This window comes from Oncorhynchus clarkii, chromosome 7, assembly GCF_045791955.1.
Source record: "Oncorhynchus clarkii lewisi isolate Uvic-CL-2024 chromosome 7, UVic_Ocla_1.0, whole genome shotgun sequence".
NCBI classification, from domain to species: domain Eukaryota; kingdom Metazoa; phylum Chordata; class Actinopteri; order Salmoniformes; family Salmonidae; genus Oncorhynchus; species Oncorhynchus clarkii.
Window position 1 is genome coordinate 3,378,930 of NC_092153.1, and position 22,064 is coordinate 3,400,993.

The 22,064-nt window shown below is 41.7% G+C and overlaps 2 protein-coding genes across 2 annotated transcripts; both read right to left on the reverse strand.

The window, feature by feature from the left end:
* Positions 1–13,166: 13,166 nt before the first annotated feature.
* LOC139412737 (gamma-crystallin S-1-like) lies at positions 13,167–14,446 on the reverse strand. Its single transcript, XM_071159420.1, has 3 exons — positions 14,361–14,446; positions 14,009–14,251; positions 13,167–13,674 (listed from the first exon to the last, which is right to left on the reverse strand). Exons 1-3 carry the CDS (start codon positions 14,379–14,381, stop codon positions 13,402–13,404), a joined length of 537 nt encoding a protein of 178 aa, XP_071015521.1. The 5' UTR covers positions 14,382–14,446; the 3' UTR covers positions 13,167–13,401.
* Positions 14,447–19,578: 5,132 nt separating this feature from the next.
* On the reverse strand, positions 19,579–21,788 carry LOC139412738 (gamma-crystallin S-1-like). The gene is made up of 3 exons (XM_071159421.1): positions 21,694–21,788; positions 20,822–21,064; positions 19,579–20,515 (listed from the first exon to the last, which is right to left on the reverse strand). Exons 1-3 carry the CDS (start codon positions 21,700–21,702, stop codon positions 20,249–20,251), a joined length of 519 nt encoding a protein of 172 aa, XP_071015522.1. The 5' UTR covers positions 21,703–21,788; the 3' UTR covers positions 19,579–20,248.
* Between the last annotated feature and the right edge of the window lie 276 nt (positions 21,789–22,064).

A 22,064-nucleotide genomic window follows, 5' to 3' on the forward strand; every position in this document is an offset into this window, starting at 1 on the left:
ACAATCTGTATGGGGATTAGATTAGTATATAAAAGGCTGACATTCGAGAAGAATATGATTCTTTTAAGACATAATCAAAGTATGATATGGAATCAGCTGAATGGCAATAACCTCTGGGGGAGGTCAGTCCAAGGCCAGAAAGAGTCACATAAGGATATTGGGTCTTAATTTGATCACTCTGTTGCAGGACTTTTTAAACTTGTAGTGTATTTGAGGTTTAAAAAAGCTTCTGAATTTTGAGATTTCCACTTTGAAATTTCAGACTTGATTTTCCCTCACATAAAATGTATCAACCCCTACAAAAATGTCCATTACTTATAATCCACATAATAAATCAAATGTTCTGTTGCTGCAGGATTATTTTCCTGCTGTAGTAAACTTGCTCAAATTAAGATCCTACATCTGTAGTTCGCAAACAGAACAGCAGCGTTTCTTTCTAATAGTTTAGCTGCCCTTGATTGAGCTTTCCAGGCACAGTGGAACCAATAGAATAATCCCCAAAGTGCAAAACCCACTCCTCTGGCACCCAGGGCAGGCTCAATCAAACGTTCAACCAAACACTTTAAAGAAAACAAATACTATGTGAGTTCAGCTCATTGGAGTGACATTGTCAAGGAGGACTAGAAATATCAATGTTTTTCATCTTCTCTGATGAATCTCTAACTCTCTATCAATGAAACACATGGTGTAAAAGATGGATGAACAGAGGACTGATTAAAGTGTGTTTGGCAGAGTGTTCCTCTCTATCAAGGAACAACATGGTGTAACAGACAGATGAACAGAGGACTGGCTGGCAGTGTTCCTCTCTATCAAGGAACAACATGGTGTAACAGACAGATGAACAGAGGACTGGCTGGCATAGTGTTCCTCTCTATCAAGGAACAACATGGTGTAACAGACAGATGAACAGAGGACTGGCTGGCAGAGTGTTCCTCTCTATCAAGGAACAACATGGTGTAACAGACAGATGAACAGAGGACTGGCTGGCAGAGTGTTCCTCTCTATCAAGGAACAACATGGTGTAACAGACAGAGGACTGGCTGGCAGAGTGTTCCTCTCTATCAAGGAACAACATGGTGTAACAGAGAGATGAACAGAGGACTGGCTGGCAGAGTGTTCCTCTCTATCAAGGAACAACATGGTGTAACAGACAGATGAACAGAGGACTGGCTGGCAGAGTGTTCCTCTCTTTCAAGGAACAACATGGTGTAACAGACAGGTGAACAGAGGACTGGCTGGCAGAGTGTTCCTCTCTATCAAGGAACAACATGGTGTAACAGACAGAGGACTGGCTGGCAGAGTGTTCCTCTCTATCAAGGAACAACATGGTGTAACAGACAGGTGAACAGAGGACTGGCTGGCAGAGTGTTCCTCTCTATCAAGGAACAACATGGTGTAACAGACAGAGGACTGGCTGGCAGAGTGTTCCTCTCTATCAAGGAACAACATGGTGTAACAGAGAGATGAACAGAGGACTGGCTGGCAGAGTGTTCCTCTCTATCAAGGAACAACATGGTGTAACAGACAGATGAACAGAGGACTGGCTGGCAGAGTGTTCCTCTCTATCAAGGAACAACATGGTGTAACAGACAGATGAACAGAGGACTGGCTGGCAGAGTGTTCCTCTCTATCAAGGAACAACATGGTGTAACAGAGAGATGAACAGAGGACTGGCTGGCAGAGTGTTCCTCTCTATCAAGGAACAACATGGTGTAACAGACAGAGGACTGGCTGGCAGAGTGTTCCTCTCTATCGAGGAACAACATGGTGTAACAGACAGATGAACAGAGGACTGGCTGGCAGAGTGTTCCTCTCTATCAAGGAACAACATGGTGTAACAGACAGATGAACAGAGGACTGGCTGGCAGAGTGTTCCTCTCTATCAAGGAACAACATGGTGTAACAGACAGATGAACAGAGGACTGGCTGGCAGAGTGTTCCTCTCTATCAAGGAACAACATGGTGTAACAGACAGATGAACAGAGGACTGGCTGGCAGAGTGTTCCTCTCTATCAAGGAACAACATGGTGTAACAGACAGAGGACTGGCTGGCAGAGTGCCACAGGGGCAGAAGTAGATGAAAAACATCCAGTAGAACAACAACAGAACTTGTCTTATGACATTGACTCTCTCTGTAACACTGCTGTAGTGGCTACAGTACAGAGGGATCATTGTTCCTCAGATGCCTCCCCATGCAGCCCTCCCTTACTCCACTCACTCACTCACTCACTCTCTCACTCACTCTGCCCCCCCCCCCCCCTCCCTCCCTCCGTCTCTCCCCCCCTCTCTCTCCCCCTCTCTCTCTCCCTGTCTCTACACCCTCTTTCTTTCTCTCTCTCCCTCTGCCCCCACCTTTCTCGCTCTCTCTGTTTCTCTCTCTCTCTCCCTCCCTCCATCTCTCCCCCCCTCTCTCTCTCCCTCTGTCTCTCTCTCTCCCTCTGGCCCCCTCCTCTGTCTCTCTCCCTCCTTCTGTCTCTAACCCCTCTTTCCCCCCTCTCTCTCCCTCTGCCCCTCTATCTCACTGCCACTAGTCTAATTAGCTAACAATATCACAACAACGAAACATTCCCACACCACAAACATAACATGAGGACATGAAGTGATATTGCGCAACGTGGCTTCAGTCGAGGTGAATTGAACATTTACCGTTGTTTTCTATGGGGATTTTTCAATTCATGCATTTGATTTCAATCCACTTCGTGAATTGGGAACATAATTGACCCAAACCTTGTTGTGTAAAATGACGCCAAAAGTGCAAGATGACAAAACATGAGGTAACCAGGATAACAACACTATAGCTGTGACATAATACAGAACATATAGTTTGCCTGCGCTATGTTTCTCACAGGATTACACAACATTAACAGCAGCAGCACTGGAGTGTGTGTCAGTCCAGTCTCAGATGGAGTGGGAGGAAGGTTTTATATAACAGAGTCGTCACTAGGCTTCATGTATGAGGATCCATGCTGCTAAAGCTTCTCTGTTTCTGCCTCCCTCAGGACAAGCTCCAATCATCCTGTCCTACTTATATAAAACATCAGATGTATTTTGGACCTTCCTACAATGCCTGTCGGTGAATATGAGCACTGAGACCCAAAATACCACGTTATTTTCACCAGTGAAGAGATAAGTTGAAAGAAAAGAGAAACCCCATACGCTGCTCTGTCTCGTATCACCTATTTTATTAAAGCTTGAAATGAGCTCAGACCAGAGTCAGACTTCTGAACATCTTACACGTCTTCGGTGATAATAAACATTAACGGGGCAATCTGGGGTATAAAGTGGCGTCGGGAAGAAATGGCAGCAGTTTTACGGGCGCCCAACCAGTTGTGCTCCAAGCCATAAGACTCATGAACAGGTAACCAAATGGCTACCCAGACTATTTGCATTGTGAGCCCCCCCCACAAACCCTCTGTTTATCATATATGCATAGTCACTTTAACCATATCTACATGTACATACTACCTCAATCAGCCTGACTAACCGGTGTCTGTATATAGCCTCACTACTTTTATAGCCTGTCTTTTTACTGTTGTTTTATTGCTTTACCTACCTATTGTTCACCTAACACCTTTTTTGCACTATTGGTTAGAGCCTGTAAGTAAACACAAGGTCTATTCACCATGTTGTATTCAACATTTCACTGTAAGGTCTACTACACCTGTTATATTCGGCGCACGTGACAAATAAACTTTGATTTGATTTGATTTGCAGGTGCTACATCCATTCTTGGAATCATAAATGAATGATATGTACCCATTGATTCTTGAAGAATATAACTTAGAAATGCCTCATGAGCTCAGCTCAATAGTCGTACCTCATCAGAACCCAGAATATAAGCTTGTTTTACTCCAATGTTTGTAAGCAGTAGTCAACACACGTCTTCTACTACTCAACACACGTCTTCTACTACTCAACACACGTCTTCTACTACTCAACACACTTCTACTACTACTCAACACACTTCTTCTACTACTCAACACACTTCTACTACTACTCAACACACTTCTACTACTCAACACACTTCTTCTACTACTCAACACACTTCTACTACTCAACACACTTCTACTACTACTCAACACACTTCTTCTACTACTCAACACACTTCTACTACTCAACACACTTCTTCTACTACTCAACACACTTCTACTACTACTCAACACACTTCTACTACTACTCAACACACTTCTTCTACTACTCAACACACTTCTTCTACTACTCAACACACTTCTTCTACTACTCAACACACTTCTACTACTACTCAACACACTTCTACTACTACTCAGCACACTTCTACTACTACTCAGCACACTTCTTCTACTACTCAACACACTTCTACTACTACTCAACACACTTCTACTACTACTCAACACACTTCTTCTACTACTCAACACACTTCTACTACTACTCAACACACTTCTACTACTACTCAACACACTTCTACTAATACTCAACACACTTCTACTACTACTCAACACACTTCTACTACTACTCAACACACTTCTACTACTACTCAACACACTTCTACTACTCAACACACTTCTACTACTCAACACACTTCTACTACTACTCAACACACTTCTACTACTACTCAACACACTTCTACTACTACTCAACACACTTCTACTACTACTCAACACACTTCTACTACTACTCAACACACTTCTACTACTACTCAACACACTTCTACTACTACTCAACACACTTCTTCTACTCAACACACTTCTTCTACTACTCAACACACTTCTACTACTGCTCAACACACTTCGTCTACTTAACACACTTCTACTACTCAACACACTTCTTCTACTCAACACACTTCTTCTACTACTACTCAACACACTTCTACTACTACTCAACACACTTCTACTACTACTCAACACACTTCTTCTACTCAACACACTTCTTCTACTCAACACACTTCTTCTACTACTACTCAACACACTTCTTCTACTCAACACACTTCTTCTACTACTACTCAACACACTTCTTCTACTCAACACACTTCTACTACTACTCAACACACTTCTACTACTACTGAACACACTTCTACTACTCTGCAGACTTCTTCTACTCAACACACTTCTCAAATCTTCCCGGGACAAAATAATTATTGATATGTTCACTGTAATCTGTCATTAGTCAGCAACTAATTGTGCAAGTTCTCCCACTTAAAAAGATGAGAGAGGCCTGTAATTTTCATCATAGGTAGACTTCAACTATGACAGACAAAATTAGAAAAAAAATGTTTTAATTAATTTATTTGCAAATAATGGTGGAAAATAAGTATTTGGTCACCTACAAACAAGCAAGATTTCTGGCTCTCACAGACCTGTAACTTCTTCTTTAAGAGGCTCCTCTGTCCCCCACTCGTTACCTGTATTAATGGCACCTGTTTGAACTTGTTATCAGTGTAAAAGACACCTGTCCACAACCTCAAACAGTCACACTCCAAACTCCACTATGGCCAAGACCAAAGAGCTGTCAAAGGACACCAGAAACAAAATTGTAGACCTGCACCAGGCTGGGAAGACTGAATCTGCAATAGGTAAGCAGCTTGGTTTGAAGAAATCAACTGTGGGAGCAATTATTAGGAAATGGAAGACATACAAGACATCACAAGAATGGTGAGCAAAAATCCCAGAACCACACGGGAGGACCTAGTGAATTACCTGCAGAGAGCTGGGACCAAAGTAACAAAGCCTACCATCAGTAACACACTACGCCGCCAGGGACTCAAATCCTGCAGTGCCAGACGTGTCCCCCTGCTTCAGCCAGTACATGTCCAGGCCCGTCTGAAGTTTGCTAGAGAGCATTTGGATGATCCAGAAGAAGATTGGGAGAATGTCATATGGTCAGATGAAACCAAAATATAACTTTTTGGTAAAAACTCAACTCGTCGTGTTTGGAGGACAAAGAATGCTGAGTTGCATCCAAAGAACACCATGCCTACTGTGAAGCATGGGGGTGGAAACATCATGCTTTGGGGCTGTTTTTCTGCAAAGGGACCAGGACGACTGATCCGTGTAAAGGAAAGAATGAATGGGGCCATGTATCGTGAGATTTTGAGTGAAAACCTGCTTCCATCAGCAAGGGCAATGAAGATGAAACGTGGCTGGGTCTTTCAGCATGACAATGATCCCAAACACACCGCCCGGGCAACGAAGGAGTGCCTTCGTAAGAAGCATTTCAAGGTCCTGGAGTGGCCTAGCCAGTCTCCAGATCTCAACCCCATAGAAAATCTTTGAAGGGAGTTGAAAGTCTGGGTTGCCCAGCAAAAGCCCCAAAACATCACTGCTCTAGAGGAGATCTGCATGGAGGAATGGGCCAAAATACCAGCAACAGTGTGTGAAAACCTTGTGAAGACTTACAGAAAACGTTTGACCTCTGTCATTGCCAACAAAGGGTATATAACAAAGTATTGAGATAAACTTTTGTTATTGACCAAATACTTATTTCCACCATAATTTGCAAATAAATTCATTAAAAATCCTACAATGTGATTTTCAGGATTTATTTTCTCATTTTGTGTGTCATAGTTGAAGTGTACCTATGATGAAAATTACAGGCCTCTCTTATCTTTTTAAGTGGGAGAACTTGCACAATTAGTTGCTGACTAATGACAGATTACAGTGAACTTGCACAATTGGTGGCTGACTAAATACTTTTTTGCCCCACTGTAGGTCATTACAGCATTGTAAACCTCCATGTGTCCTAATGATTTTACCCTAACATCGTACCATTCCCTCTACATTTTGTACCAGATATTGTGCCTGAAATGGTATTGAGACTTTACATATTGGTTTAGAGAATTCGGCATAGATACCACATACACTAAGTGTACAAAACATTAGGAAAACCTGCTCTTTCCATGACATAGACTGATCAGGTGAATCCAGGTGAAAGCTACCCTTTTGATGTCACCTGTTAAATCTCTATCAGTGTAGATGAAGTGGAGGAGACAGGTTAAAGACAATTGAGACGTGTATGACAGAGGATTTAAGTGCCTTTGAACGGGGTACGATAGTAGGTGCAAGGCTCTCCGGTTTGAATGTGTCAAGAATTGCAACGCTGCTGGGTTTTTCACGCTCAACTGTTTCCCGTGTGTATCAAGAATGGTCCACCACCCAAAGGACATCCAGCCAACTTGGCACAACTGTGGGAAGCGTTGGATTTAACTTGGGCCAGCATCACTGTGGAATGCTTTTGACACATTGTAGACTCCATGCCCTGATGAATTGAGGCTCCTTCTGAGGGCAAAAGGGGGTGCAACTCAATATTAGGAAGATGTTCCTAATGTTGTACACTCAGTGTAGCTAGAAAAGAGTAATGAATATGCTTTTGAAGCTGTGCTGCAGTGGGTTCACAGGGCCAGGTACAGGTACTTCAGAGCAAGACTCAAAGGGCCTTTAATCTGAGAGGAGACAGCAAAGAACAGAGAGTGTGCTTCCCAAATGCCACCCTTTTTCCTATGTGGTGCACTACTTTTAACCAGGGCCCATAGAGCTCTGGTCGAAAGTAGTGCACTATATATGGAATAGGGCAACATTTTGTGACTCACAGAGAGGATTCATGGTGGCACTAACTCTTTTATCCTCTCTCTGCAGCTGCCAAATGTAACACCCACACCGTGGTCCATGTCTGACTGCTAGACAGACATGAAAGTGACACTCCCCTCTGCTGGCCGATGTTGGTAACTGCAGCCCTTATCAGATCTAATGGTCAATTCAGCACATTTGATTTCAACAATAATAATAATAATAATAATAATACAAGTACCTCATCTTTTTTGATTTCATAAATATTGGTATTTGTCCATTTCTGTTGCATATACCTTTTCCATCAAGTTAGATACAATTGAATGGCTTTGGGTAGAGTAAAAATAGCAAGGATATTCCCTCACAGACGAATGCTTTTAGCACGGCACAAGGTATTAGTTATGTGCAAAGACATTGCAAAGACTTTGCTATGGCAGGTTTGCATGAATCCGACCCTATGACACTTGAGAATGATTCCCTCTGCTGGAGGGTACCCATACTGTACAAGTATACAAAGAGATTTATGAAAGAGATTTAAAGGGATTGAGTGAGAGGATGCACTTACAGGAAAACAATGAAATGAACACCTATAGGTTTATAATACAGGTCAATTAGACTGAAGTAAGATGTAGGGAATCCTTTCATAAAACGGTATTGTTGTTATTGTCACTCTGAATACACAACGACTACAGAAAACAAATAAATAGCTACAAATGCATTTATGGTGCATGCAGGGAAATTAAACAACGCAGAGAATCCCAGACATGATCAACACTTACACATCACAGACAATCATCTATCCATGAGTTACAGGTCCCCTAAATAACAGTGACTCACATTGATTTGTTGGTGTGGACTAGAAGATGGGGTGAGAATCAATGCTTTTATATACTATTTATAGATGTCTAAAAACACTTCTATAAAGTAGCTACTTGCAGGAATCCATTGTACCATTCCTGTCATATTATGATGCTGGATACGGTACTGTGCATTGCATGCTGGGTAGCAGGCCCTATGCAGGCTGGGTAGTGGTAGTAGTGTCAGAGCTGGCATGTGGTACAATACATTGGGCTGTGCAGGACCAGGCCCACCAGACCCATGCCTGGTTCTTGCATTGTCAGCCACCTCTGTGTATAAAACACTGTGTGATTTCAGCCATCCCTGGCACCAACCTGGTCTCAGAGCATTTTGTGTTATTCTGTATGTAAATCCGAGACGCTCCATTTAGTGTGATATGTTATGTTTTGTATGGTATGTATTAATTTATGGATGTCCATCATTCATTTCGTATGATGCGTTATGAATTACAATTCGTATTAGATGTTACAAATATGCAGAACGCAGAATATGTTACGAATTCTCAAAATGTACAATATGTTACAAATTTGCTAAATATATAATATGTTACGAATTCTAGTAAGGTGGCTAACATTAGCTAGGTTAGGGGTCAGGGTTAAGGGTTAATGCTAGGTTTAAGTTTGGTAAAAGGGTTAGAGTTCGGGTTAGCTATCCATGAGGAGATTTGAACTCGCAACCTTTGGGTTGCTAGATGTTCATGTTATACGCCCATCTGTACACCCCAACCAACCACGCACGCATGCTACTTTCGTTTTTGCCGTAGCCGTTTCCTGCAGTCAAATGACCCAGTTGTCTCAGGGGTGGAATGTTATTAACATTTTTCATAATTAATGAACAGACAAAGATCCTGTGTTTCTATGTTTCTATGTCAAACATTATTATTATTATTTCAGTCTTCTGTGGTGTATATAAAGTGTAATATTGGAACTCAAACTCAAAATGTAATACATTTCAACTCTATATGTGACATGGTACAGGTGTCTTCTTTTTTTAAGCCCATAACCATGTGTGTGAAGTGGATACTTTTGCTTCAAAGTAGATTTGTTTAAGACGACCAAGAAACAGTCTGTATGACCCAGATTTCGCCCACGGCAGTAAATTAAGTAACCATCTGTATTATGTAACCATACCAAACGTAACATATCATACTAACGTTCCAGATTTACATTTACTATGTTACGTCTAGTCTATGAGACCAGGCTGCTGGCACAGGCTCATCAGGCTGCCACCTCAGCACAATACCCTCCACTGACATTGCTGTGGATCCTTATTGGCAAATCCCCCTGAATCATCACTGGGGTTTACTGACCCATTGTTCAGACTTGTTAGCCCACATGCCCATTGACCACCACCTGCACCCACCTCTTACCCCACCCCAAACAGACTCCCCAGCTCCCCCCTGCCTCCCAATCCAAATAACCTCTGTGTATTGATGTTAGGAATCATCGGGTGGCTTCATGACAAAATACAAAAGATATGTGTGTGTGTGGTTTGCATGCGTGCACGGATGCGTGTTTGCGTGTGTGCATGGTATTATTGTTGTATCTCTTCCTGAATGTTCCTCGTAAGAGTTGGCTGGTGGGCGAACAGCGGCAGGGTCAAATTTCAATTGGTCGCGTGTGGTCACACGAGGGCACATCAGGACACAAACACTGTACACAAGATTCAGTTGACCTCATATGACCGAGGGATGTCACCATGACTACACACTTACTGTATTACACAGTCTGGTTGTTCTCAAAAACATCTCACCAAATACCAGCCTGGTCTCATAGACTAGATGTAAGATAGTAAATGCAAATCCAGGACACTATAATGAATGATATGTTAAGTTTGGTATGGTGACTTAAGACATGGTTAGTTAAGGCAAAAACAAAAGTAGAGTGGTTGGATCGGCGTATAACTCGCATTGCAACTACATTGGAACCTTACCTTAGCTCATTTGGTATGCCAATCAATGGTCTTGATGCACTCCTTCTAGTCTAAACAATGCAGAAATTATAATTCATGCTGGATTTGTAAGTGTTGAGACTATTGAGTAGATACGATGGGAGGGGCAATGTGTCCCCAAAAGGCTTGCTGGAACACTCTTCTACTGTGGGAACTTACCTCAAGCGCTATGATGATGTCACACAATGGGGAAAATGTATCTACAGTGTGCTATATGGTACCATCTACAGTGTGCTATATGGTACCATCCATCTACAGTGTGTTATATGGTACCATCTACAGTGTGTTATATGGTACCATCTACAGTGTGTTATATGGTACCATCCATCTACAGTGTGTTATATGGTACCATCCATCTACAGTGTGTTATATGGTACCATCTACAGTGTGTTATATGGTACCATCTACAGTGTGTTATATGGTACCATCTACAGTGTGCTATATGGTACCATCTACAGTGTGCTATATGGTACCATCCATCTACAGTGTGCTATATGGTACCATCCATCTACAGTGTGCTATATGGTACCATCTACAGTGTGATATATGGTACCATCCATCTACAGTGTGCTATATGGTACCATCTACAGTGTGCTATATGGTACCATCTACAGTGTGTTATATGGTACCATCTACAGTGTGTTATATGGTACCATCTACAGTGTGCTATATGGTACCATCTACAGTGTGCTATATGGTACCATCTACAGTGTGTTATATGGTCCCATCTACAGTGTGTTATATGGTACCATCTACAGTGTGCTATATGGTACCATCTACAGTGTGCTATATGGTACCATCCATCTACAGTGTGTTATATGGTACCACCTACAGTGTGTTATATGGTACCATCTACAGTGTGTTTGTTATATGGTTCCATCCATCTACAGTGTGTTATATGGTACCATCTACAGTGTGCTATATGGTACCATCTACAGTGCGCTATATGGTACCATCCATCTACAGTGTGTTATATGGTACCATCTACAGTGTGTTATATGGTACCATCCATCTACAGTGTGATATATGGTACCATCTACAGTGTGTTATATGGTACCATCTACAGTGTGTTATATGGTCCCATCTACAGTGTGTTATATGGTACCATCTACAGTGTGTTATATGGTACCATCTACAGTGTGTTATATGGTACCATCCATCTACAGTGTGCTATATGGTACCATCTGCAGTGTGCTATATGGTAACATCTACAGTGTGTTATATGGTACCATCTACAGTGTGTTATATGGTACCATCTACAGTGTGTTATATGGTACCATCTACAGTGTGCTATATGGTACCATCTACAGTGTGCTATATGGTACCATCCATCTACAGTGTGTTATATGGTACCATCTACAGTGTGTTATATGGTACCATCCATCTACAGTGTGTTATATGGTACCATCTACAGTGTGTTATATGGTACCATCTACAGTGTGTTATATGGTACCATCCATCTACAGTGTGATATATGGTACCATCCATCTACAGTGTGTTATATGGTACCATCTACAGTGTGATATATGGTACCATCCATCTACAGTGTGCTATATGGTACCATCTACAGTGTGCTATATGGTACCATCTACAGTGTGTTATATGGTACCATCTACAGTGTGTTATATGGTACCATCTACAGTGTGCTATATGGTACCATCTACAGTGTGCTATATGGTACCATCTACAGTGTGTTATATGGTCCCATCTACAGTGTGTTATATGGTACCATCTACAGTGTGCTATATGGTACCATCTACAGTGTGCTATATGGTACCATCCATCTACAGTGTGTTATATGGTACCACCTACAGTGTGTTATATGGTACCATCTACAGTGTGTTTGTTATATGGTTCCATCCATCTACAGTGTGTTATATGGTACCATCTACAGTGTGCTATATGGTACCATCTACAGTGCGCTATATGGTACCATCCATCTACAGTGTGTTATATGGTACCATCTACAGTGTGTTATATGGTACCATCCATCTACAGTGTGATATATGGTACCATCTACAGTGTGTTATATGGTACCATCTACAGTGTGTTATATGGTCCCATCTACAGTGTGTTATATGGTACCATCTACAGTGTGTTATATGGTACCATCTACAGTGTGTTATATGGTACCATCCATCTACAGTGTGCTATATGGTACCATCTGCAGTGTGCTATATGGTAACATCTACAGTGTGTTATATGGTACCATCTACAGTGTGTTATATGGTACCATCTACAGTGTGTTATATGGTACCATCTACAGTGTGCTATATGGTACCATCTACAGTGTGCTATATGGTACCATCCATCTACAGTGTGTTATATGGTACCATCCATCTACAGTGTGTTATATGGTCCCATCTACAGTGTGTTATATGGTACCATCTACAGTGTGCTATATGGTACCATCTACAGTGTGTTTGTTATATGGTACCATCCATCTACAGTGTGCTATATGGTACCATCCATCTACAGTGTGCTATATGGTACCATCCATCTACAGTGTGTTATATGGTACCATCTACAGTGTGTTATATGGTACCATCCATCTACAGTGTGTTATATGGTACCATCTACAGTGTGTTATATGGTACCATCTACAGTGTGTTATATGGTACCATCCATCTACAGTGTGATATATGGTACCATCCATCTACAGTGTGTTATATGGTACCATCTACAGTGTGCTATATGGTACCATCTATATGGACCGGTGCCATTGATGGCCCTACAGAGCCCCACATGCAATCAAGACATATCAAGAGAAAAGGAAGTAGAGAGGAAAAGAGAGGAAGTAAAAAGTCAGATGCCTTCTGATTGGCTGTTGAGCATAACAATGTCTTTATTTGATCACCCTGTTGCAGGAAATTAAAAACCTGTAGTGTATTTGAGTTTTGAAAAAGGCTTCTGAAGTTTGTAATTTCCACTTGATTTTCCCTTACAAAAATTATAATCCACATAATAATGAACATTTCCTGTTGCTGCAGGATCATTTTCCTGCTGTAGCAACCTGGCTCAAATTAAGATCCTACATCTGTATGACAAGGATGGTCTAAAAGTCCTGGACGCGGCGGAGGGAGCCCACGTTGGCCTGCATGCCCCCCCACTCGGTGTGGCGTCTGTACTCGCCCCTCTCCAGCAGGTGCTGGCGCCCCCTGTAGTTGGGGTGCTCGTAGAAGACCCAGGCGCCGTCCAGCACATTGGCAGAGTGCACCTCGGGGTGGCGGAAACGCTCAGACAGGTTGGGGCTGTCCTCACTGAACTCAATCATCTGACCGGCAAAGTCAGGGCGCTCATACACGCGGATCCTGTGCATGCCAGTGGTCTACAACACAGTGGAGCACAGTTCCAAACTTCATCTGAACAATATCCCCAGGGATCAATCAGCTGTGTCATTATACCTGGGATATCAGTGTCCTCATACGGGACACCAACATCAGGTTTCAACAGATCTGTGGTGTTAGAATGGAAATGGATGCACTATAATAATTACATTTGGTCCTGTGTGTGTGTGTGTGTGTGTGTGTGTGTGTGTGTGGTTTGCATGCGTGCACGGATGCGTGTTTGCGTGTGTGCATGCATGTCTGTGTAGATCCCTGAATGAGTAATCAACATGTACCACTACCACGCACAAATCACCTCACAGTGGCTTGACTTACATGTCTGATAATCCGGCAGGACCTGATAGTGTCGTTGTAGCCCATCCAGCGCTGGTAGTCGGGGTACTCTCCCCTGGTCAGGATGTACTGAGAGCCCATGTAGTTGGGCCTCTCATAGACCACCCAGGCACCACTCTCCACCCTGATGGAGTTGCAGCGGCTGAAATGAGAGCTCAGTTCGGGGCAGTCGCCGCTGCACTCATAGTGGAGGCCCTGGAAGTTCCGGTCCTCATAGAAGAAGATCTGCACAAAGGATTGTTGTCTTTTTAAAAACGGTTACTTAAAAAAAAAAGAGGAAGGAACACACACACACACACACACACACACACACACACACAGCCACCTACAGTACCTTCCCCTGCATGCGGTCCATGTTTGGATTATTCTTTTTAATACTATTCTACACACAATCAAAAATATCCCTCTAGACATATACGGTAATGTAAGGACTCTGCCCTGGGGGAGTTATATATATGTATGACATGGAAATGCATGGCCGGTGGAATCATTGTCATTCAAATGCGCACCACTATTAACTAGGGCACAACAGCTGATGCTGTGTTTGTTTTAAAACACCACGGCTTCATGCCAAGTTTAATGATCTGTTGTGTCGACGCTGACCTTTTGATCCCACGGCGCCTGATTCCAGAACCTTTTTAATTTATCCAATAAAATTGTTGCCAGCGGTGAGCAGCAGTTCCTAGAACAAAGCTATTTGTCTGAATACACTGTAGTCTCTGATAGGTCCAGTTTGCTAATTCCTGTCTGTAACACTTTACCTAAAGCCAGTTGCTATAATGCCTTATGATGTAGTTATAATGATTTGTAAGACTTGTCTGAGCATGTATGATCCCTTAATAATCATCTCATTATGACCCTCACCAAATACCAGTCATTTTGAGTCAGCTAAAATGTTGATACATAGAGAAACACAACATATTATAAGCCTTGTCAAAGACATTATAACAGCTCATATCCAGTACATGCTTATGACAAGTTATAAAGCATATACCGACATGCTTTACCTTTCTGTTGAATCGGTAGGTGCACTGTGACCAACTACCAGCATACAGTCTTTCTACAGATCATCAAATCAAATGTATTTATATAGCCCTTCGTACATCAGCTGATATCTCAAAGTGCTGTACAGAAACCCAGCCTAAAACCCCAAACAGCAAGCAATGCAGGTGAAGAAGCACAGTGGCTAGGAAGAACTCCCTAGAAAGGCCAAAACCTAGGAAGAAACCTAGAGAGGAACCAGGCTCTGAGGGGTGGCCAGTCCTCTTCTGGCTGTGCCGGGTGGAGAGTCCAGATGAGTTCCTCTGCATAACAGGGGAACAGTTATAGGCCCATCCCGGACCCTTTCCTGCATTACAAATCCTAGATAGGTATAAAAGCCTTATGTTTCTATTGACTTATACAGTTTTATTTCTGCACGTCTTTAGGTCGGTGAGGTAAAACCGTAGGATTCCGTGTTGTGAAATTCACTCCATAAATGTTTTTATAAATGTACTGTATATATATATACATTCGGCCCCCTTGAACTTTGCGACCTTTTGCCACATTTCAGGCTTCAAACATAAAGATATAAAACTGTATTTTTTTGTGAAGAATCAACAACAAGTGGGACACAATCATGAAGTGGAACGACATTTATTGGATATTTCAAACTTTTTTAACAAATCAAAAACTGAAAAATTGGGCGTGCAAAATTATTCAGCCCCCTTAAGTTAATACTTTGTAGCGCCACCTTTTGCTGCGATTACAGCTGTAAGTCGCTTGGGGTATGTCTATCAGTTTTGCACATCGAGAGACTGACATTTTTTCCCATTCCTCCTTGCAAAACAGCTCGAGCTCAGTGAGGTTGGATGGAGAGCATTTGTGAACAGCAGTTTCCAGTTCTTTCCACAGATTCTCGATTGGATTCAGGTCTGGACTTTGACTTGGCCATTCTAACACCTGGATATGTTTATTTTTGAACCATTCCATTGTAGATTTTGCTTTATGTTTTGGATCATTGTCTTGTTGGAAGACAAATCTCCGTCCCAGTCTCAGGTCTTTTGCAGACTCCATCAGGTTTTCTTCCAGAATGGTCCTGTATTTGGCTCCATCCATCTTCCCATCAATTTTAACCATCTTCCCTGTCCCTGCTGAAGAAAAGCAGGCCCAAACCATGATGCTGCCACCACCATTATTGACAGTGGGCATGGTGTGTTCAGGGTGATGAGCTGTGTTGCTTTTACGGCAAACATAACGTTTTGCATTGTTGCCAAAAAGTTCAATTTTGGTTTCATCTGACCAGAGCACCTTCTTCCACATGTTTGGTGTGTCTCCCAGGTGGCTTGTGGCAAACTTTAAACGACACTTTTTATGGATATCTTTAAGAAATGGCTTTCTTCTTGCCACTCTTCCATAAAGGCCAGATTTGTGCAATATACGACTGATTGTTGTCCTATGGACAGAGTCTCCCATCTCAGCTGTAGATCTCTGCAGTTCATCCAGAGTGATCATGGGCCTCTTGGCTGCATCTCTGATCAGTCTTCTCCTTGTATGAGCTGAAAGTTTAGAGGAACGGCCAGGTCTTGGTAGATTTGCAGTGGTCTGATACTCCTTCCATTTCAATATTATCGCTTGCACAGTGCTCCTTGGGATGTTTAAAGCTTGGGAAATCTTTTTGTATCCAAATCCGGCTTTAAACTTCTTCACAACAGTATCTCGGACCTGCCTGGTGTGTTCCTTGTTCTTCATGATGCTCTCTGCGCTTTTAACGGACCTCTGAGACTATCACAGTGCAGGTGCATTTATACGGAGACTTGATTTACACACAGGTGGATTGTATTTATCATCATTAGTCATTTAGGTCAACATTGGATCATTCAGAGATCCTCACTGAACTTCTTGAGAGAGTTTGCTGCACTGAAAGTAAAGGGGCTGAATAATGTTGCACACCCAATTTTTCAGTTTTTGATTTGTTAAAAAAGTTTGAAATATCCAATAAATGTCGTTCCACTTCATGATTGTGTCCCACTTGTTGTTGATTCTTGACAAAAAAATACAGTTTTATATCTTTATGTTTGAAGCCTGAAATGTGGCAAAAGGTCGCAAAGTTCAAGGGGGCCGAATACTTTCGCAAGGCACTGTGTATATATATATATATATATATATATATATATATATATATATATATATATATATATATATATATATATAGTACCAGTCATTAGTTTGGACACACCTGCTCATTCAAGGGTTTTTCTTTATTTTTACAGTTTTCTCCATTGTAGAATAATAGTGAAGACATTAAAACTATAAAATAACAAATAAGGAATCATGTAGTAACCAAAAAAGTGTTAAACAAATATTTTAGATTTTAGACTCGTCAAAGTAGCCACCCTTTGCCTTGAAGACAGCTTTACACACTCTTGGCATTCCCTCATCCAGCTTCACCAGGAATGCTTTTCCAAAAGACTTGAAGGAGTTCCCACATATACTGAACACTTGTTGGCTGCTTTTCTTTTACTCTGGGGTCCAACTCATCCCAAACCATCTCAATTGGGATGAGGTTGGGTAATTGTGGAGGCCAGGTCATCTGATGCAGCACTCCATCTCTCTTTCTCCTCTAGCCCTCACACAGCCTGGAGGTGTGTTGGGTCAATGTTCCAAATGATAGTCCCACTAAGCCCAAACCAGATGGGATTGCATATCACTGCAGAATGCTGTGGTAGCCATGCTGGTTAAGTGTGCCTTGAATTCTAAATAAATCACAGACAGTGTCACCAGCAAAGCACCCCCACACCATCACACCTCCTCCTCCATGCTTCACGGTGGGAACCACACATGTGGAGATCATCCGTTTACCTACACTGCGTCTCTCAAAGACACGGTGGTTGGAACCAAAAATAAAAAAAATGGACTTATCAGACCAAAGGACAGATTTCCACCGATCTAATGTCCATTGCTCGTGTTTCTTGGCCCAAGCAAGTCTCTTCTTATTATTGGTGTCCTTTAGTTGTGGTTTCTTTACAGCAATTCGACCATGAAGGCCTGATTCACACAGTCTCCTCTGAACAGTTGATGTTGAGATGTGTCTGTTACTTGAACTCTGTGACACATTTATTTGGGCTGCAATTTCTGAGGCTGATAACTCTAATGAACTTATCCCCTGCAGCAGTGGTAACTATGCGTCTGCCTTTCCTGTGCTGGCCTCATGAGAGCCAGTTTCATCATAGCAGAGGTAACTCTGGGTCTTCCTTTCCTGTGCTGGCCTCATGAGAGCCAGTTTCATCATAGCAGAGGTAACTCTGGGTCTTCCTTTCCTGTGCTGGCCTCATGAGAGCCAGTTTCATCACAGTGCTTGATGGTTTTTGTGACTGTACTTGAAGAACCTTTCAAAGTTCTTGAAATGTTCCATATTGACTGACCTTCATGTCTTAAAGTAATGATGGACTGTAGTTTCTCTTTGCTTATTTGATCTGTTTTTTCCATAATATGGACTTGGTCTTTTAGGGCTATCTTCTGTATACACTCCCCTGCCTTGTCACAACACAACTGATTGGCTCAAATGCATTAAGAAGGAAAGAAATTCCACAAATTAACTTTTGGCAAGGCACACCTGTTAATTGAAATGCATTCCAGGTGACTACCTCATGAAGCTGGTTGAGAGAATGCCAAGAGTGTGCAAAGCTGTCATCAAGACAAAGGGTGGCTACTTTGAAGAATCTTAAATATAAAATATATTTTAATTTGTTTGACATTTTTTGGTTTCTATATGATTCCATGTGTTATTTCATAGTTTTGATGTCTTCACAATTATTCTACAATGTAGAAAATAGTAAAAATAAAGAAAAACCCTGAAATTAGTACGTGTCCAAACTTTTGACTGGGACTATGTGTGTGTATATATATATATATATATATATATATATATATATATATATATATTATAATAATAATAATAATTCACTCCATGGTTCATGCCTGACATGAAAACAGGAGACTACGTAGCTATAATGTACAGTATATTTTGTTGTGTTGAGAGTGCAGTTGTAGACATCAGAATGAATTGGACATTTGGGCAATGTCAGCTATTTCAATCAGCAATGTCTTCTTTCTTTATAAAATAAATCAATAAATGTAAGTCTACTTTTTGGGGGAAGTATTCAGACCCCTTGACTTTTTCCACATTTTGTTACATTTCAGCCTTATTGTCACGTTGTATAAATGATTGGAGACAGGCGCAGGAATACGTAATGAGGGTTTTTAATACTCCACCCAAAAATACAACATGCCATGAAAGGTACGGGGACGAAGCCCAAAACAAACGCGTATACAAAAGACAGGGATGTACCCAAACAAAAGGGTGAGGTAAAACCTCCAATAACTATACGGGACGAGACCCACAACACAGTTGTAGAAACATCTCAAGGAGGATCAATGGAAACAGGATGCACCTGAGCTCAATTTCGAGTCTCATAGCAAAGGGTCTGAATACTCATGTAAAAAGGTACTTCTGCAAAAATGTCAACAAAAAATAACTGTTTTCGCTTTGTTATTATGGGGTATTATGTGTAGATTGAAAAAAATGAATGTAATCAATTTTAGAATAAGACTGTAACATGATAGAATGTAAAAAGTCAAGGGGTCTGAATACTTTCCCAAGGCCCTGTATTTACATATTCTTTCTTTAGTGGTGGTGCATCTACAGACCCATGACCCTGGAACAGGGACCTAGCTCAACTGTAATGCTTGGTAACCTCTGACCATTGTTTTGGTTAAAACTTTAAAAAATGTCTTTAACCTTTCTGGGTGACAACCAATTTGGGTGACAACCAACAACCAATGCTTTTTAAGTAGCATGTACATGTTGTTTCTCCGCATGAGATTTTGAGCTGATAATAGCTGCTATTCTGACAGGATCGTTATATGAAGACACACGGGTGTCATAATGAGCCTATGACACATCTTACTATGCATTCAAACTGCATCACAAAGCATTACACCTATCGCTGTTAAGTAAAGTGTTACCTCATGCAGCCCAGGTTTTGAAATCGGACTACAACTGTCACGAAAATCTATGGTCAGGACCAAAATAAAGGAATGAGATTCAGCCCATATCTATCACTCAAGCCTGAATATTGTGCTCATATTGTGAAGAAGTTTTTTAGATTTTCAACACAACTTTATTTGTACTTCTTACACACAATGATGCACATCCTCAACCCTTGGTGGTGACGTGCCGTACTACTTGACACAGCGGATGGAGCCTACGTTGGCCTGCATGCCCCCCCACTCGGTGTGGCGTCTGTACTCTCCCCTCTCCAGCAGGTACTGGCGCCCCCTGTAGTTGGGATGCTCAAAGAAAACCCAGGCGCCTTCGAACACCTTGCAGGAGTTCACCTCGCGGCTGTGCCAGCGCTCCTGGAAGGAGGGCATGTTGTCTGCCGCCTCCATGCTCTGGCCCTCAAAGTTAGGTTTCTCCCACAGCTTCATTCTCCACGAGTTGCCCACCTGGAGTCAGGAAACAGAATCACAACAAGAACGAAATGTTAAAGCATACGTTTTTTTAGGGAAGATATGACCATCTAAATAAAACAAAATGATATCTTGACCTGCCCCTTTATGGCTGAACAATAACTGCTGCACAATCAGACACGTAAAATACATTCACAGTAGGGTGGTAAGGTCTGGTTAGGAACAAGCTCTGTAAGTGTGGTGCTAACCTGCGTATAATGATTACAGGTTGGTTATACTTCTCTATTCCATATGAACTCTTTCAAAAATGTCTCATATTGTCCATCCATCCACTCTACTCACATTCCTAATGATGCGACAGGACCTGACGGTGTCATTAAATCCCATCCAGCGCTGGTAGTCAGGGTACTCTCCAGGGGTCAGCACGTACTGGAAGCCCATGTAGTTGGGCCTCTCGTACACCACCCAGAATCCCCCCTCCACCCTGACTGAGTTACAGCGGCTGAGGAAGGTGTGCAGGTCGCTGGAGTCACTGTCGCACTCATAGTACCGTCCCTGGTAGTTCCGGTCCTCGTAGAAGGTGATCTGACACCAAACATCATATAATTAAGTGATAATTCCTGAGAAGCCTGTAGTAACTTTTGGAATAGACGAGCTGGAATGCCGTTTTAACCAATCAGCATTCAGTATTAGACCCACCCGTTGTATAATACATATTATGAGTTACTCTGCAACTTCAATGACATATGCAGTTTGTATATAACTTACTGTAGAGTTATACTTTATGATAACGTTGTGACAGCTTTATCAATAACTGAACGTGGTAACTTTATAATTTAATGTGATAGCCTTATCAATAACTTCATGTGATCGCTTCATCAATAACTTCATGTGATTGCTTCATCAATAACTTCATGTGATTGCTTCATCAATAACTTCATGTGATAGCCTTATCAATAACTTCATGTGATCGCTTAATCAATAACTTCATGTGATTGCTTCATCAATAACTTCATGTGATCGCTTCATCAATAACTTCATGTGATTGCTTCATCAATAACTTCATGTGATTGCTTCATCAATAACTTCATGTGATAGCCTTATCAATAACTTTGTGATAGCTTTATCAATACCGTTGTGATAACTTTATGAATAACTTAATGTGATAGCTTTATCAATAACTTTGTGATAACTTTATCAATAACTCTGCTTACCTTTTCCATGGTTAATTATCAGTAGGCCAGGCGTGATACATTAAACCACCAAGCTCCACCAATATTCTCTTTATATGCAGCCAGGACAATAAAAGCAAGCACATGGTTACTTAGCACTGTTCGAATTGGATATAATTCAATCAGCAATTCAAATCCAGACTCATCACATTGTTCAGAAGCACTGATGCCCCGATCTACAAACAAAGACAAATGGAAAGTGCAAACCATCCCAAATGCACTTTATACCGTACACCATGCTGACCAAAACAAGGGCACTAGAGGACATTGGTTTGATATCAAATGTTTTGGGTCAGGGCCCATCCTTTTTCATTTGTCAAAGAACCTGCAAGAGGTCTGGTCTCCACAACAGG

Excerpts from the sequence above, each read along its gene's own strand:
- LOC139412738 (XM_071159421.1), bottom strand. Across the intron at positions 20,516-20,821 it reads CCTGTCGCATCATTAGGAAT|GTGGGCAACTCGTGGAGAAT; the intron begins GTGAGTAGAGTG and ends TCCTGACTCCAG.
- LOC139412737 (XM_071159420.1), bottom strand. The coding sequence starts at position 14,381 with ATGGACCGCATGCAGGGGAAG. Across the intron at positions 14,252-14,360 it reads TGGACCGCATGCAGGGGAAG|ATCTTCTTCTATGAGGACCG; the intron begins GTACTGTAGGTG and ends TCCTTTGTGCAG. Across the intron at positions 13,675-14,008 it reads CCTGCCGGATTATCAGACAT|ACCACTGGCATGCACAGGAT; the intron begins GTAAGTCAAGCC and ends ACTGTGTTGTAG.